Source organism: Stylophora pistillata, chromosome 1, assembly GCF_964205215.1.
Source record: "Stylophora pistillata chromosome 1, jaStyPist1.2, whole genome shotgun sequence".
Lineage (NCBI taxonomy): Eukaryota > Metazoa > Cnidaria > Anthozoa > Scleractinia > Pocilloporidae > Stylophora > Stylophora pistillata.
The window spans coordinates 27772078-27790740 of NC_142519.1; the positions used below are offsets into that span (position 1 = coordinate 27772078).

At 36.0% G+C, this 18663-nt stretch overlaps 1 protein-coding gene across 3 annotated transcripts in view; it reads right to left on the reverse strand.

Annotated features, from left to right (window-relative positions):
- Positions 1-18634, reverse strand: part of LOC111322762 (huntingtin) — a 53025-nt gene extending 34391 nt beyond the window's left edge. Inside the window, exons 1-25 of one of the 3 annotated variants that reach the window (XR_015990047.1) lie at positions 18432-18634; positions 17661-17744; positions 16921-17041; positions 15847-15906; positions 15651-15730; positions 14447-14513; positions 14261-14332; positions 13966-14107; positions 12779-12987; positions 11859-12027; positions 10575-11448; positions 10332-10381; positions 9426-9520; positions 8726-8827; positions 7584-7621; positions 7358-7421; positions 7027-7127; positions 6308-6384; positions 5643-5770; positions 4568-4828; positions 3765-3937; positions 2646-2706; positions 1624-1974; positions 827-934; positions 660-737 (exon numbers count right to left, since the gene is read on the reverse strand). Coding sequence is in view for 2 of the 3 variants with exons in the window: in XM_088728694.1 (XP_088584820.1) it covers positions 660-737; positions 827-934; positions 1624-1974; positions 2646-2706; positions 3765-3937; positions 4568-4828; positions 5643-5770; positions 6308-6384; positions 7027-7127; positions 7358-7421; positions 7584-7621; positions 8726-8827; positions 9426-9520; positions 10332-10381; positions 10575-11448; positions 11859-12027; positions 12779-12987; positions 13966-14107; positions 14261-14332; positions 14447-14513; positions 15651-15730; positions 15847-15906; positions 16921-17041; positions 17661-17744; positions 18432-18532 (3666 nt within the window). In the remaining variant the exon portion in view is untranslated. The remainder of the gene's footprint in view (positions 1-659; positions 738-826; positions 935-1623; positions 1975-2645; positions 2707-3764; positions 3938-4567; positions 4829-5642; positions 5771-6307; positions 6385-7026; positions 7128-7357; positions 7422-7583; positions 7622-8725; positions 8828-9425; positions 9521-10331; positions 10382-10574; positions 11449-11858; positions 12028-12778; positions 12988-13965; positions 14108-14260; positions 14333-14446; positions 14514-15650; positions 15731-15846; positions 15907-16920; positions 17042-17660; positions 17745-18431) is intronic. The other 2 variants (XM_088728699.1, XM_088728694.1) reach the window with 2 other exon arrangements.
- Between the last annotated feature and the right edge of the window lie 29 nt (positions 18635-18663).

Consider the following 18663-nt stretch of genomic DNA (forward strand, 5'->3'; position numbering starts at 1 on the left):
ACTCAAGAAAGAAAACAGAAAAAGATAACTGAGTATATATACAGTTTTGAAGTGTGGATGTACTTGGCACCCCTGTGTTAACTGGGTACTATTCAACAATTTACACGAAAGTTAACTGTCAAAATTTCAAATATGCGGGGGCCAAACTAGTTGACAATTTACCAATTACAGCAATGAACTTAAACTTAAAACGACCAACAAACAAATTCAACTGAATGGTACAGTGTAGAATTTTAACCTGGGGCCTCCAGGTTTCAAATCAAACAACCCTCAATACACACGGTACCTGGAGGATTCGCCCCATTGCAAGTTCACTCCCAACCAAATCGACTTCACCCCATGAAATACATTAAGTTCACCCCACCTTAATCACCCTGCCCCTTTTTGGGACAAGTCCGGGGTTTTATTACATTATCGGGATCTTTACTAAGACCATCATTATTGCTCTCTTCGAATACAGGAACATGTTCTGCTTTAAGGAAACGACTTATAGATTTGGGGTGAGCTGGAAAAGGAGCTGGCAAATAAGCTATATTTGATGGGCCAAACTCATCGTGATGGGGCGACCTGGTAAGGACAAACATTAATTTACTGTGGCGTAACCTTCATGATGAAAACACGTGACTCATGTAACTGAAAATGTGAAGTAGCATAAGTACCTGCTGGACACACAATAAAGTCTTTTTGGCCTCAAGTTTCACACAAACTTGCAAATAACCAAGTATCTCTTCAACATGCTGAAAAAAAAGAAAACGTCAGTTGCTCTTCTTATCAATCTCTGAACACAAAACACAGGGTTGCACCACAATACACAAGTTGTTCACACCTTTCCAATGTCAGCAAATGCAGTAACTTCAAGGAGTAGAGACAAAGAATCTAAGGTTGCTGATAGGAACTGACAAAACTTGTCTTCAGCTGGGGCCAGCAGAGAAACCTGTTCAAAATCACAGTACTTGTGTTTGACAAAACAGGCTGTGATGAATTCTATAATATCTAGAGACTGCATCACAGCAATAAGAAAAGCTTTACCTCAACTTCCTATTTCTCAAAGAAGAATACATGTGATCACAACGCTACCGAAATCTAAATCATTATCTAACACATATTTGATATGAAAAGAAAATTATCTTCTTTCTAGCTGTCAGTTTCTTTCAAATTTGTACTGTACAAGTTCATTAAAATCGTGTGCAGTAAGTAACCTAAAATTTAGCTTTTTCAAGGAAGTATGAGTTGTGTTTCTCTGCACGTAAATATATTAAGTCCAATTTGTGTTTAATAAAACACCCAACAATCACAATAGAAAAAAGTGTTCCAAAGTGATTTGTTCCTTTTAGCTCATTTAATGAAAAGAAGCCACTGAACTAGAGGGCAACAAAACAAAGTGGCAAACGATGTCTGCTGATTAAAGAAATAAAAAGAAAAAAAAATTGATTTTAAGCATCTTTTCAAGGATTTGTCTCTGCTAGTTTGTGTATTGTTCATTTGTTTTAGTTTTTTTGCAGCAGCTGAAAGTCTAGCACATCATGTAGTTACCTGTGGTTAATATTTTCATTTACTTTTATTCTTAATCAAAGTAAAATTGCTTGATGGTACTAAAAAAAGAGGTTTAAAATGTTTTACCACTACCTGATTGTTAGCATAGGCCCCTTTGATTATGTCATATAACTTCATATAGTGAGGTATATGATGAAACGTTCCAATGCTGCTCTTGGGAGGGGGGGTTTGAGTGTTTTGCTCAGACTCTGCAGACTGCCCCACTCCCCCTTGGCTCTTAGAAGGTGAGAGTGGTTTATCTGAGGAGGCTTGGTGTAAATCAGCTTCTGAGAGAGCCCGCTTGGTCTTAGTCAGGAGTCTTTTTGGAACAGTTGAAGCAGAATTGGAGACAGCCAAAGCTGAAGGAGGGGTCTGGGGAGCAGCCACACCTGGAATGGCACCTGACTGTTGCTTGTCCTTGTTCTGCCCTGGGAATGGAATCTGAAGTGGAACAAAAATAAAGGAGAAATTGAACCATATGTGGCATAAGGGTTACAGAAATTTGACCATAGTAATTAAGTCTTGTCATTAATTTTGTCTCAAGATGTAGACAATTTGGCTTTAGGTTTACTCCACTAGTCCTTGTCAGACTGTCAGGTTGACAAGTTAGAAGCCACCTAATGAAGTGTGATACTTCATAGCAGCGATAAAGAGTTGAAAAATGATGACCAAAATTCACACCACACGATCACAAACTTAAGCTGTTCTCCACCATGATAATTAAAGACTTAATGCATGGCATTTACAAAATTATCTTGTTTTCAGTGCCAAAGGTGAGTAGATTAAGTGTATCCTCCAAAAATTTCAAATCTCAATTCCAAATGTGAAAATCACACCATGCAATAGAACTGCAATTTACAAAAATGAACAACAAGCCTGAATTGAATAACTATTTTTAAAAGAAACCATTTGCATCACTGGATGCAAGACAAGTCAAGAAATGCTAAGTCTGATACCACCTGCCCTAATTCATCAATAAATAGGCAGAAATTAAGGTCTGGTGATCAGGGGCATGTTATGCAGGACTTATATTTATCAATACAACTTTTCAAAATATTACTCATTTGACATGGACACCATTTACTTTCAAAAAGTGAATTTTACAGCAGTACCTTGAAGGAGTGAGCACCTGGAGTAGTGTGGTCAACAACATGAGAAAATATGTTCAATATCCTGAAAATAAAAACATTGCTAGTTTATCTCCAAAAAAAAAAAGAACACAATTTAAGATACAAGCTCTAACATATTATATACAACAACTAAAATATAGGGTTAGGAAGTTAGTTGAAGAGCTTCCTCGTTTTTCTACAATCTAGAATATCTCTGTAGCTCAATCCACCACTTTAATTAGGATTTTACCTAGACATAGCACATGTAGTATAGTTCATACTTCCCGTTGACAATAAATTTTGACTCTCTTCAACCCTTTAAGCAGCTATAAAAATTCGTGGTCAATAAGTTGAGGGAATTTGAATAAAATACACACTGCAGTTGATACAAGTCATTTGTCTATTTCCATCATATTTTAGAGTTGCTATAATTCTAAATATTGTTATTCAAATTGCGAGAACTTACACATGAAGTGCCTCTGAGAGTCGAATGATTACTAAGTGTGATATCAATAATTATGCTGCTTTATTATATGGCTGTGTCTCACAAGGACTGGGAACTACCAAATTCACCAATTTGATTGGCTGAAATCAATATTGAAAGCGGTCTAGATTTTCCCATCTAGACCGGCATCTAGACCGGTCTAGAAAAAAAAGGTACAAAGAATATGAAAAATTGGCATATAAGACACAGCCATATAATAAACATCTTATTAACCGAGCTAGGTCGATCTGTATGGGGAATCTTGACCTCGGTTGCTGGTGCAGACCTCACTGCGTTTGGTCTGTACTGGCGACCTCAGTCAAGATTCTTCCATACAGACCTCCTGCCCGGTTAATAAGAACTGAATACATTATCTTCATAACAAATGAACAAATATTTTTGGCCTCAGAGCCAGAATATGTTCTCAGACCCTTGACCATAAAGGTTACTTAAGCACAGTTAGTGACTGTAACAACCAGAATACACTTGACAAAAGCCATCCCCCCTGTACAAGTTTTCTCTACAACCAGACAGGATAGGTAAAACACAAGGTTCTTTATTGACTAATTAACCATAATTTTTTCTTTACAACCCACAGATTGCATTTTCAAAGTGTGAAAGTTTACGTTTATCTATACCTGGCCAGATGGAATACAAGCTTTTCTGCCTGAGGAGCTAATGTATTATCAGTGAACACACTCCAGTGGTCGGCAGAGCTGATAGGCTCATCTGAGGGTCTTCTCTCAGAGTGCATCTTGAGTGAAACACGAACTCCACTACATCCAGCACCAAACAAGATATTCCCAGCAATCTAGGTGAAATAACACAGCAAGCTTATTTTCCAAGAACATCAGTCTATTTTTTTAACCATTAACCATGAGTAAGCACTCTTAAAACATGCCCAAGTCTAGTAAGTGGTCCAAACTGCATAAACTTCAGCAATGTAAGACCTACATAAGTCCTTGTGGGTTTATTGATTTCAACAGCTTTGAGGCAAGGGAGTATTCCAAAACTCATTAGGAGCCAAGGTGTAAGTCATTGATTATTTCTCCTAAAAGATTGCCAAGTTTTGAAGAACACCAAATGCATTGTAAACGAAAAAACTACAAATAATAAATATCACCAACACTTCTCCAATATATTTTGTACTGAAACGCTACCTACACTCCTCCAGAACTACTCTTCTGATGTTCTCAATTGCCAATGTGTCTACACCATCTCGCAGACCAACATTGACAGGGGCTAGAGATGCATTAAGTATCCCAACAAATAATACTAATGATCTTGGGGGTGAATGACATAACACCATTTCAAGGGCAGTTCTAAATTCAAAATTAGAGTACATGTATATTTTTTGACAAATGAGGAAAAAAGAAGTTGATATGAAAGAGGGAGGCTTGTTGGAGCACTAATAGTAAATAATAATTACTAAAATACTTACTTGCAACAACTGCTGATGTGCAAAGAGATCATAAGCAAGCCACGAGGACATCATACTGCCCATCACAAGAGACAAAGGCCCTCCTCCCCCTGTACAGGAAGCACTAGGACTTGATGGTCTGGAGGGTGAACTAAATGGTCCTATAGGGTGGGTGGGTAGGGGACTTTGACATGAAATTGATACACTGCACCCATAAGCTTCAGGATAACTTGCAACAGGGAAAGTCTCGACAAGTAGTGACAAAACATGAATACATCCAAGCTGTTGAGACAGGAAGGATTGAAAAGGAAACTGATATAAGTTGTAAGCAGCCATGTATTCTCTTCGACTTCTTGAAATAATCTCCCATTGAACCTTTCCTGTTTCACTCCCAAGAGTGCCAAATCCAAATTGGTGAGAGGTGAAAACTGTTGCCATTGCCAAGCAATTATAGTAAACTCTTTCCTTTTTTCAAGTATTACACATAAATTCTTAAGTTGAGTTTGTTTTGATACTAAACCTGAGATAAGTCATCATTATACCAACATTTCAGGGAAGCCAGTAAAAACCTTTCAAGATCATAAATTATTTAATTAAGTAACCAGTTAACAGGAAGAGTATGAGGTATGAGGAATTTTTTAGGGATCTCCACCAGCTAACTGCATGCGAATACATTCAAAATTACACATCGTTACACTTTCAATTGATAGTCTCTTTAATACAGTACATGATGTACATCAGTAATAACAATAATAATTGTACTGGCTTAAATGTGAAATGCTTGTAAAACTGAAGACTGTATGGCTTGAATAAGTTTAATTAACAGTACTGTCAAAACTATGGAAAACCTACATACTGGCTAAATGACTAAAAGAGGGGGGGGGGAGAAAAAAATGTAAAATATTACAAAACTTACACCTTTCAGAGTTGTGAAAACACACTGCGTGGTTTAATTACAACCAACAAACAAACACCCATGCCCCAGAATGGTGAGGTAACGCAAGGTAACAAAAACGCCAATGGAATTGCTATAAAGGCATGCGGATGCTGATACAATAATGATAATAATAATAATAATAATAATAATACAGTATACCAGAGAGGTCCTTGATGTTGAATGATTCAGCTTTTTACCAATAAGTGTCACAATTCTTGAAAGGTTAGCATCAATAACTGAATGGGTGTAGTAGGCCTTGTAGTGAGATTCTTGAATGAAGAGACTGCCTGGAGTAGAACAGAGATGTACATGCATAGGTGTAGCAGGTATTAATAAAATTATCTTATTTTGGTTTAACTAATTGTTTGGCTAAACCTTGCAGCAATCTAGTAATGTTTACTGATTGCCACTAAGCTTTTTCCATATTGAAAACCCAGCAACGTGTAATACTGTGGGACATGTAGTTACCTTCTTCCCTTTTCTAGTTTCTGGCAACTTAACTTTTATTTCTGACTTTTGGTAACCAAAAGTAATGGCAACTTTCATAAATTTAAATTTTGACTGTTGAGAACCCTGATAAAAATGTTACAATCTAAAATTGTTTCAAAAGTTTCAGGTTCATATTTACACCAAAGAGGAATAAACTTCAAAAAACTAATTTGAAATTAATTCAACCTGAAGTCATATTAAGTACAATTTCTAGAGTGAATGAATCTTCCTGATTGTGTAGTGGTGTTAAGTATCACTTAAAAAAGCGGTACCAGCTAAGGATGCAGAGTCACTCACAAGTAGAAAAAGATAAATCAAAACCTACAAAGACTCACTGATTTGGCTTTGTGCAGCAGATACAACTAAAGCTTGCTTGTCACTGTTCAGTGAATGAAAGAGTCTTGGAACTATGCTGGGAAATGAAGACCAGGTATAATTAGAAGAATAAAAAATTAAGTAGAAACATTAAAGTTACACTAAATCCCTAGAAGTACTTCTCACTGGTTTACATTGTCTGCACACATGTATTTTACTGCTCAGCTGCCTACTGCTGTAGATCTTACCACTATCCATTGTTATTATCATGTTACTTCATTTGTTAGGATAATTCTTCCAGCTAATCCATTCTAAATGAAGAGCTTTCAATTGATAATTTTTAAGTAAATCAAATGTAATCTAAGAAACCAGCCAGATAATAATCTACTCGCCTACAAACAAATTACTCTGTTTTGCATAAATCCAAAAGATTGATTTCAAATTCTAGCCAACCACAAAGATACCAAATTTCCCCTCTCTGGTTGAGAGGTAATCACCTTTACCCTCTTTACCAACTGCACCCATTTAGCATTCTCAAGACAAGTGCTGCCTGGATTGTCAGATAAGTGACTGCATGACTCCATGGAGTGGAAAAAGGCTGTTTCCCATCCTGAATTTCCATTTTTTTTCCTTTATACACACACTCAGTTATCCTGTTTAATTTTATTCCATTCTAAATTTGGAACCCAATTGGCAATAATATCATTTTCCACCCTCTTGTTTCCCTAACACAACATACCTGACAATACACTTAGCAGCTGATTGCCTCACTCGAATGTCGTCATCCTCCAGCAAGTGCAGTAAAACATCATTAATTAAATCTTCTTGCAAATTAGTTTTCTATTAATTCCAAACAAATAAATAAAACCCAGTCACGACTTAAACTCAGATAATTTAATTGAGGGTCCTGGGTACTGACCACTGGGCCAATGCACATTCCATAACCTTACAAAATTTTCAAAAATATATACATACCTACAAAAATGGAATAGAAATTCTTTAATACAAGTTTACATTTCTAAATTTCTACATTTTTTTTGGTAGACTAAATTATTGCATGTACAACTTACAAACAACTTGTGCATCCCTGACTCCTGGAGGTATTCAAATTTATGTTTTAAAAGAGTCAAAAGCCTGAAAATAATCAGAACAAGAAGTTTACTCTTCATCCACATCTTTTGATAATCATGTGACTGACTTGAAGCAGTTTAAAGTCACTTTTTGCAGTTGACTAATAAGTGTTTGATTCACCTCGCAGAAATGTAGTATAAAATCAATTGAGTTTGCGGATCTTACCTGAAGTCCACTTCTCCCAGTATTTCCAATAATTCAACCTATACTTAGATTGACAAAGATATGGTTAGTTTTTTTCTTGCCTTTTTTAGTTAGTTTGTTTGTTTGTTTGTTTGTTTGTTTGTTTTTTACATAGTAAAAAGAGTTCAATATCAATTCACACGTATGAATGTGCAGCTGTTTGTTTTGTTAACCTTTATTTCAATTCCATCATGTTATGTAGAGATTAATGATTACCTGCGTTGGGGAAAATAGGTGTAAAGGCAAATGGTACAGGAGGTTAAAAGTTGTCAAATGAAGTCAGTAGGCTATTTCCAAATTACGTTTGGCATCTTTTTCAAAACGAGGCCTGTGCTCAAGCATTCTTATGAAAATGACTTTAATTTGCATGTGAATGAAAACTTATTATTATAAGAAAGGATGGGAACAAGGACTTGCTTAGAAAAAGAGGCTAAGGGTAATTGGGAATTGGGCTGTGCCATTCATTGATTCCTTTTAATTTTTTTAATGAGTCCAAACTTTTAGACTGTACTCCAAAACAAATAAAATCTTTCTTTGCAAAACCTGATAAGAAAACTGTTCACAAAAATTATGCAGGCCGGCTGAAAAAGTTATGCTGACCAGAATAATTTGGAAAAAAAAAAAAAAAAAAAAAAAGAAAGACGTGGTAAAATTTGACAACAACATATTTGTTAACTAATGGAAGACTAAAAAAAAAATTTAATCAAAGTACTTAGTACTTTGAACAACCAGGGAATATGTGCGTTTAGGTATTGTTATAGCAAATCTTTTGCCAATCACTAGTTAAAATAAATAACTAGGCACTCTGCTAAGATTGTATGTAGTTTGCAATAAGGTTCAAATTGTTCATAATCAAATACCTACTAGATAAATACAACCAATTTTTCAATATTTTGTGCATCACAGCATAAAGATGCGCTTATCACTCCAAATATGATTTACACTGTTAGTAGATATCTCAAGCATACCTATAAACTGAAGCTATAAGACCCAATAAAGAGGATGTTCTTTCATGTAGTACATGTATCATAAAATTCAAGTGGAAGAAGTAACCTTAATTAATTTTGTGAAATCAGAGCACTATCACTGAATTATTATAATTATAACAAATTTTCAATACAAACCTTTACTAGCCAATAAGAGTTGTCTTTTAGAGTTGAAATGGTGTTCAAAAGGTCCAAAGCAACCTTGGAGTGTTTACTAGAGCACAGCAAAAAGAAGCAGCTCTAAAGGAAAACAAATAAGGTATTTAAGAAAGGAAAATTTAATGTATACCTCAAAGCACATTAAAACCCTTTAACTCCCAAGTTCTGATTGTCAATTCTTCCCTCTAGCTGCCACACATTTCCTTGTAAATTAGTCAAGAGAATTTGATGTTCAATCAAGGTGACAACTTCTACCTGATAAGTTTGAGTATTCTCATTACCTGTTTGCTAAATAATGTATGGATATTATAGGGAGAAGTTACTTGTTAATCACCTCTGGGAGTTAAAGGGTTAACCCTTTACACCCTATTCTCCTCACTGTTCTCAGTACTTTTCCAAGGGTGCAGGCATAGAGAGTTTGTTCAACAATCAAAGGCTTCTTTGGAGGTGATATTGTAAGAGGAAATTAGATGCTACCCACTCTTACGGGTCAAAGGGTTATGTTGAGGAGTTCAAGTGTTACAAATGCTTGCTTGCTTTTTATTAAACCAAACACGTCACAAACTCCAGTTCTTTTGTTTTCAATCTTGTTTTATTATTGGCAAAAAAATCCAACTTTGGGTGGCCAAGAGAATATATTTCACTTGATTTAAAACAATTACCCTCCCATATGCTTTACCTTAAGAGCAACACATGCTTGTCTTATAGCCACAGGAGTCTCATCTTGAAGGATAGACTTCAGCACTGAGATTAGATCTTCAAGTCCAAATGGAACTGTAAGACAGGTTTACTTGAGATACATAAAAACGAAATAAAGCATATCCTCTACTTCTGAAAACGACTTTGGAAAAATGGGTTTCACGAAAAAAGAAAACAACTGGTGAAACTTTTGAACTGACTCTGCCTAAATGAATTCACCATTAACCATTAAGTTGACTGACATTTGATTACAGTCTGCATTAATCTGCAATTGCAGCCATCTCTTCAATCAAATCCCATGTGGCATCATTGAGGCAACAAAGACTCTCAAGGGATTGGGATGAGGATGCCCCTGGCACTCAAGACTAGTTCTAGCTGAGTATCAGTTCTTCTTTGTAGAGCACTATGTAGGCAAGCAGGTGCATATTCCCATCTTTGATAAGATTTTTCCCAAATGATTACCGATTACAGATTCATAATAGGCCACTGACAGGGAACCAACAAGCAACCAAAAACATCAACTTTTCTCAAAGTCAATGGTCAATCAAACTTGACAAAACAATGACGCCTAATTCGCAACTGCCAGTTATCAATGTGCTAACTATTGGCAAAAGCTAGTCAGTAACTTTGCCAGAGCCTGAAAGGTGATAATCAAACAACAGAAATGCAGCCAAAAAATTATCAACATTTTGCTGTTAGCCAGGTCTTGAAGAACTGTTGTTGTTTATTTTGTTTTTTTCCTTAAATTCAATTACCATTGAAAAGAGGGGCTTGTTATAAGAGTAGATAAATTGTAGCTACATGCTGATTAACCTGGGCACAAAAAATAAATTTCTTAAGCAAAATTATTTTGTTTTAAACACCACATTGACAGAAAATTTGATACCTGTCTCCATTTCTTGACAGTTGTCTATACACCAAGTATCAAAATCAAGCCTGAGATAAAATTAAAAATTAGAAAAAGGCAAGTTAACATGATATGTGTTGGAGTAAATGTATTATAAATGTATCTGCCTAATTTTGATCATATACCCCCAGCTTCCTCCTTTAGCATTTCAGGGAACTGTGCAGTTCTTTTGGCAACCATCAACAAATTAAAAAATTTCTATACTTGCATTGACCTACTAACCTTCCTTTCTCAAGTCCTGTCCCTACAACATTTCCAATCACAGTGGCCAGACTTCCCCGCAGTTGTGGATCTCCATGTCCACTGAAAAGAAGAACATCTCTAACAAGCTGAGGACTGGATCGATGAAATTCTTCACTGTCTGAATCCTCAGATGACTCAGGTAGTATTCTTACCAAAAAGGCTTCAGGGTGAAGCTTAACAGCTTGAGCGATGGAAGAAAGAGCCAATGATTTGACACTCACACGCACACTAGAGTCTGACAGCATCTCACCAGGGTTTCCAGACAAAAGAAATGAGCACATCAGACGGACACAGTGTACAAGGGGCACCCCTCTGCAGGTCACTGCATCTATCTGAAAACTTCTCTCGACAAGTAGTCTTACTTCCTGTGTTGATACTGACTCCGTCCTAATGGTATCTTCCTCAATGGTAGTTAACTCCAAGCCATCACTGTCTCGGTGAGCAACATGATCAAATGTTCCGTGTGATACCTGAGTCTCATGCTGAGTTGCATCATCAGATACATTGTTATCTGTTTCAGCAGCATAACCAGGATCCGATAAAGACCTGGATGTTCTTCTATTTTCTGTCTTGGGTTGACTCATTGAGGAATCAAAGACATCACCTCCTTCTTCTGCTTCCTCTCTAGTTTGACAATCATCTCCAACAGAACCACTATGGAGACGCAGGCGATCCAGCTCTGCTGACCTCAGCATTTCATCAACTGATGTTTGCTCTGTGTCAAAATCAGTTGCAATAGAGCTGCCAACTCCAGTATCTACAGTACTAGCCGTACTCTCAGCAATGGAAGCTGTTTCTAGTTCACTCATTGTTGGTTCATCTTCAGAAGGTGCTTCCTCCAGAAACTCCAACTCTTAATTAGAAGAGGTTTGTGAGGCAAGACAAAAACACCATTAAATACTGTTTAAATAATACATAAATAATTATTTGCTCTCCTTTAAATTCCATCTTCCAAACTCACCCTTTCCCATTATCTTTAAGTTTATAATCAATACAATAACTATTAATAATATAATACTATAATAATTAATATAATTATAATACTCCCTCTCCTTGAACATGTTTGACCCACCTTATGCAGGTAGATCTCCTCTATTCCATCACTCTACAACAAGTGGTTTTTGAAAAAGCACTGAAATGGGTCAAAGTTGTTCCATAGACGTGAGCCTTCAAGACATTAGGGGCTAATCTCCTAAGCAAGATTTATTCAAGTTTTGGTATTCTCCACATTACAAAGACCTCCATTGCACATTGTACAAGTACCTTGTTTAGTTGTATCAGAGTTAGCACTTGGTGTAATTCCTTCAGTGGAAAGAAGAATTGACAGAAGAGCAGGAGGTGGGGCACGCAGAAGCTGAAGTAACGTTTCAAGTGAGGCTGTCACCACATTATGATTTGAATGCTTGGTGCAGTACATGATCACTTCATAAACCTTTCAAAAGTAATAGCAAATTAAACACTAGTGGGAGAATGAGCTTCCAGTTCTCAGCAAATTTGTTACACTGTAATTATTTTGTAAATAACAGATCCCCTCTACTAACTGTCTCATAACTTTTGCTGGACAGATAACAAAAAAAGGACACCTGATGAAAATATTTAAATCAAAGAAAAAGCAATTCAAGGGTTATCAACTTCCAGCCAAGCTATGGTATGTATCTAGGTAACCCTCAACAACCACACCATTCATGGTAGAAACCTGAGAAGTTATAATAATTATAACCAATCATACCAGCTTGTCTTAGCAGCCTCTTCTATAACAAGAAAGCTCAGTCAAAAAACCCTATCATTTAACCTTTGAATTCCTACTTGTACTAAAACTAGAAATTTTTCTTTGCAAGCCTTGAAATAATTATTTCTTGATTTTGTAATCATGTAGAACTACGTGTACTGCAGCTCCACAAATTTGTTTGAAGCAATATTTCTAGTAATTAAAAAAAATGTTTGCTTACAACCATGTGCAGTGAGAGGGATTTGCCTTTGTTTCAAACCTCCTATCCTCATGTACACTGTACTTAGGATTACGTAAAAAGAGGATTCAAATTTGAAACGAAATTGATGATAAACTAAACCACAAAACAACCACTGTAAACCTCTCCTGTCTGAATAAGCCACAGCTTCATCAGTGCTGTAGGTTACACAGAGCTTCTGAAAATATGGAAACATAATTTGGACAAAATGTGCACCTGTAAAAGTTGACTGCCCTGGATCTGTTCAACACCAAGTGTTCCATCACCAGAGTATGATCGTTGAGAACCAAAGCTGCCTCGTAAACCTCTCATTTGATGATCACATGAAGATGAGCTATCCAAGTTTGGAATCATGTGCCGTAAGCACATCAGTACACCAAGATAGACAGTTGAATCTTTGTCTTCATGGAATGGTAACACCAAACCTTCATTAAAAGAGTAAACGAGACAAAAGTCAGGTTTTGCATAATTATAAGAATAGTGTTCACCCAAAGATGTGGCATGGACAACACACTTCAATGGGACCTGGGATCCAAAAGCTATTTTTTTGTTTGCAGTGTGTTAACATTCCAATATCTAAGTTAATAGTAATGAAGTTCAAACAGTAAAAATATCAGCTGGGAAAAATAACAGAATTGACTGGTTCTTGAACTGCAAGTAAGATCTGCACTTATGTTCCTTAGTTTTAGATTTTAAATACGGGAAAAATAAGCACCATTTTCAGACATTCACATTTTCTAGTACTTCAACCTACAAGGCTTATTAGCGCTATCAAAATAACCATGAAAGAAGTGGGGATATACTTGGCCTTTTTTTTAAATCAATTTTATGCTAAGATGCAATTATTAACAAATCAATAGCAATTTAGCAATGTCTGTACTCTGATCAACAATAATATTCATCAGCATAGTGGTCAAAAGTTGTTGCAGACTTATGGGGCACCACAACATTTTGACCACTGTGCTGACCAATATTGTTGTTGATAAGAATACAGACCACGCTACACCAATGTTGATTTATTTTTTACCACAAAATTGATGTCAAATGAAACAATTATTTCAGTGCATGACATATTGCACGACATGTTGATATGAATACTGTTGATATGAGTACATGTTGATATGAGTACTGTATCTGTACTGTTTTCTATAACAATCAACAACTGCGAATTGGCCAATCAGATTATGAAATTTACTGCCAATTAATTGGGGTAAAAAATATTTTTGACCATAACTGGCCAAAAAACACTTTTTCTTGGCCTTTTAGCACTTAACAACTTTGTTTTTCCCTTGCCTAATATTTTTCTTAGTATGGTTGATTAATTAATTCTTCCCTTTGACTAACAGCATATTGGGTAAAAAATTTAAACAACAGAGTAAAAAGTTAGTAATTGAGTAACTCACCTAACAAAATGTTCAGGAGCCACTCATAAAAGAAACTTGGTTTACGTGAATATTGACAGATAACAACAAGGCTACTTGCAGCAGTTCGTCTGGTTGTTGCTGATGAGGATCGCAAGTTTGGCAAAAATGTTTTCAATAGTTGCTGTTGACAATAAAAATTTCTAGTTTGAGCCTCTTGTTGTCTTTTTGGAAAGAGTCATCTCCAAGATCTTGAAAGTGATCAAAATAATTTTTCACCTCTTTCTAATAAATCACAGTCATGAGTATGCTACTGTCTTGTAAAGGAAAAACTAACCTTAACTTCCTTATCACCTGTGAAACTTCCCAGAACACTCATGATCTTCTGCATGGCATTGGCCAGTGTTTCCTGGAGAAAAAAAAAAACCATTAAACCTAGTCTAAGCAGAGTGATATGGAATCCAAAACCTTTCAAATAAATAATTTCAACATCAAAATAGTCTTAAGTTTCCTCCTTTTTTACCTGGATTGTCTCCTCGGTGCGTGTGCTTACACGAGCTATGCATGGTAACAAATTTGCAATAAATGGCCTGAAAGAAACAGATGTAGATAAAAAATGATCACATTTATTAAGAAAATTTTCAGCAGCCCTGTGCCACGAGCCAATCCTCACTCAAATTTGCAGGGACAATTTTCAATGCAATTGAACATCTACTCCCAAAGACACAACATAATGATTACAAAATTATCTCAGGTTCATTAATAAGTCCATGCAGTGCTGTTATATGCACCATTATCTGGGCTATTACACAGCACTCTAGAAATTGATCAAAACTTGATCAAACACTCTCTTAATGGTACCACAGCATTCCTACTCTTTCAACATCACAAACTTTCATGACTTTCAAAGGCCTTTCTGGGGCCATTTAGATATTTTCCACAACCTTCCATCAAGAGGCAACAACCAAAATACTGTGGAAACAATCATGTAGTGAAGACAACAGTATTATTTTTTCTCTTTGTTCCTCTCAACTATCACATTTCATTAATTTCCTTGCTTCTCCACAACCCATTTTCAAAGTTCAGGCCCCGCTTGTTCGAAGGATGGATAACGTTATACACTGGATAAATCTCTATCCGGAGGATAGCGCAGTACGTTTTGGTAACACTTATCCGCTGGATAGCGATTTATCCGTTGGATAGCGTTATCCACCCTTTGAACAACCAGAGCCAGAACTTTACAGGCCTAGAAAACAACATTGCAGACTATTATGAATTTTTAGGTTATCCTTGACATATACAAATCCTGTGTCACATTTAGCTTCAAAAATCACTCCCCAAGTTACTGTAATAATTGTCCGTAGTAGTCTGGGACGAGACGAGCATAGTTAGTTGAGTGTCGTGTTCGGTTCGGTTCTGCTGTGTTGTTGAACAGTTTGTTTTCTATAGTTCATTAAAGTTTGGTATCACAACATAGTGGTACATTACTATTAATAGTGTATAAAGCTACACCAACCTTGTACTAGAGAAATAAATAAGTAATTATTACAGCTATAACTGTAACATCTTGATTTTGCAAACAGGACTCTGAGCCCAACAATGTTTTGCATAAAAATTCTTAAGATATCTGATGATTCCCTTGGCTCAGATGAAACAGAGAGTCATACCAGCCACTTACTGTTTTTCACAATAATTTATAGGGTTGGTGAATACTAAAACACACCTACCGGCATTTCTGAGGTCTAATCAAATGGCATAAGTCACCAAATCTAGATAAAGCAGCTCTCAGACTTCTAGCAGAGTCATTCTGATAATAGAGTTATGAAAAAAAAAATTATCTATACCCATAATGTACACAGTAGAACCAAAATAGCACGCTGTGATGATTCTTACAACAGAACGTACATGTACAGAACTCCAAACCTTTTTTATTTCCTTGTAAAGCTCTACCAGTATCCGTCCAATAAAAGAGTCCATTAATCCCTGTTAGGAGGGAAAATAAGATGATTGACTATGACTAGCATCTAACCTCTCCTTACAGTTTTCCTGCTGAATCAAAAATCAAGGTCAAGAGAATAAAGGAAATGATCATCAATAATAGAGGCTACTGATTGTTAGACAAGTTATTTCCCTTATCAGTACCTTAGGTAACTTAAAGAGAACATTATGGAGGAGGTGCAAACTAAAGCTAACATATTTACTTTCGCTCCGACGAAGGGCTAACGCTCGAAACGTCAGCTTTTGTAATCATTACGGTGGCTAATTTACCATTTCAACTTTGTTGATATATCCAAACTAACATATTTAGGGTTCACAGTGACACCCACAGTTATATTGACCAGTATTGTTTGACTTACTATTGAATGAGTTCGTTTAAATGCCTCCACAGTCTTGCACCCTCCTATCTTTTGGGTGAATTTATTTTTTTGCACCAAATCATGCCTAAAATACCAGATTGCGTTTGCCACTTGCTAAAAAATCTAATTATCAACTTGACAGTTCTTTCTACTAAAATAGCACAAAGGCATGGAATACTCTATTTAGTAAATTAAGAAAAGTAAAATCTCTCCCTAAATTCAAGAAAATTTTGCAATTTTATTTCTGAAATTAATGTTCATGCCATATGCTTTTAATTGAGATATATATTGTATGTGTATATTGTGGGCTTGTTTTGCATTTCATATTTGTATACATATCTTGTTATATATCTATTGTTTATGCAAACCCCCATTTAAACCCAGCTTGCAGCTAAACTAGGCTAGTGTGGGTAAACATTGTCTATCAATAAAAAAAAAGAATATAACATAGAATGAGAAACTTTATGTAACCAAATTTTCTAAACAAGAACCGCAAGCTTAAACTGCTCATTAGCTTTCACTATGTCTTCTGTATATCTGTCTTCAATATATCTGTCTTCTTATAGATCATAGGTAAATGCAGGAATAATTCATCAAGATCGTACAGCAATGTAAATATTACTAGAACACAACAACTAACCTTGATAAGTTTGTTGAGAGATTCACCTGCAACCAGACGCACATCTGACTCCTTGTCATCACAACTGATTAACAAAGAGTCCACAGTGATAGCCAGGATCTTTGGAAATTCAGGCAGACTCCTGATGGAACAAAAAATCAAAACAAGTGAACATTAAATGTGCATTAATCTCTTTTGTATTATATTCTCCTCTTGATATAAAAATGACAAAGGAGAACTGCTTCTACATTAAAACAATGAAAGCATAGGCACATCTTTTAAAGGTTTCCTTGCAGATCACAACAAAATGACTCTAAGAAGAGCTTTTATATAGAAAAAAGTACATTTGACTATCTAGTATAAGAGATACTTCAATGAAGTTTCATATCAAAAATGAAAATGAAAATATTCATTTTCTAAGAAGAAAAACATGGATTCTCCCACTTTTATATCCATAGTCCTACATGTTAACAAGCCACAGCATCCCTAGATCATAGATTTCTGAACATCTGTCAAACTCATTTGCAGATACAAGCAACAAGTGTATCAGCATATGATATTTTCAATAGATTCCAGAGATTTCTCCCTTAAAATGCGCATATAGTACAGAGAGTTGCAAGAAAATTACAAGACAACGAGTTTAAAGGTATAATTCACATTTCATATCAAGTTATTCCAGAAAGGAATAAAGAGACTATAAAAATAAACAGTGTGTAATTTTATAGACATCCCCCCTTTTACTTTGTTCCAGTGAAACCTACCTTATTCCTGATGAGCAAACTAGCTCTGGAATGGTGTTCAGATATGATATTCTATCTTTTTTAGACAGAAGGGTTTCTTTCTTCCTACAAAAAAAAAATCATATGTTTGTTACCTTGGGTAGTATTTTTCCCCTTATGTTTAAGATAACAGTTTAAGTCTCAACCTCTACATTGGCACAGTTAGGCAATAAAGATGCATTCCATGCCCTAAGGAATTTTTATAGAGCTGCATTAAACAGCATGCAATGGAAGGAAAACTTTCATAAAAGCCAGGTCTAATTATTTGCAGTCGTTTTTACAACAGAGAATTTCACTGTACATAAATTTTCATCCCACATGTTTAGGTCCTGAAAATGTATCAAAGTTAGTAACTTCAAGGAATTCTCCTGAGAACAATACACAACAGCAAAACATGCACTTGTGCAGAAGTGGTTTCAGCTGAAATCAGCAAGACTACTGCAGTGTACTGATTCGCTACCGCCACTGTATTATTGTTTGGTAACTGAACGCTTGGAAAAGGCTCAAAATCACCAGACTTGTAGATAATACCTACAAGTTCGGGAGAAGGGGGAGGTACATAATCAGGCCTGCTGCTTGTGTTGGTAGCACTTGATCGACGGCTGCAAACCAAATTTGACTAGTCGCTGACTTTATCTAAAATCTTAGGTCAGTATTCGATTACCAGGGGACTTGATTATTTTCATCCATTGATGCAACGCTGATTTAAGCTTACATAAACTAATTAATTCTGATCAATGGAGATATCCTTACTTTGCCAACAAGGGATTTGGGTCGGCCACGGGAATGCCTTCTCTAAAATTTTTCAACGCGTCAAAAATCTTGAGCAGCTTATCTGCCGCTGCTAGAGACATCTTGTGCGAGTTTGCTCCCTTGTCCAGAGCTCTAGAATATATCCTTAAGTGTCATCAATTTTGCATCCCAAATCGGCCGCCATCTTTGATATCTATTAGCCTCGGTTTCAAGGCACAGGTGGCCTCGATCC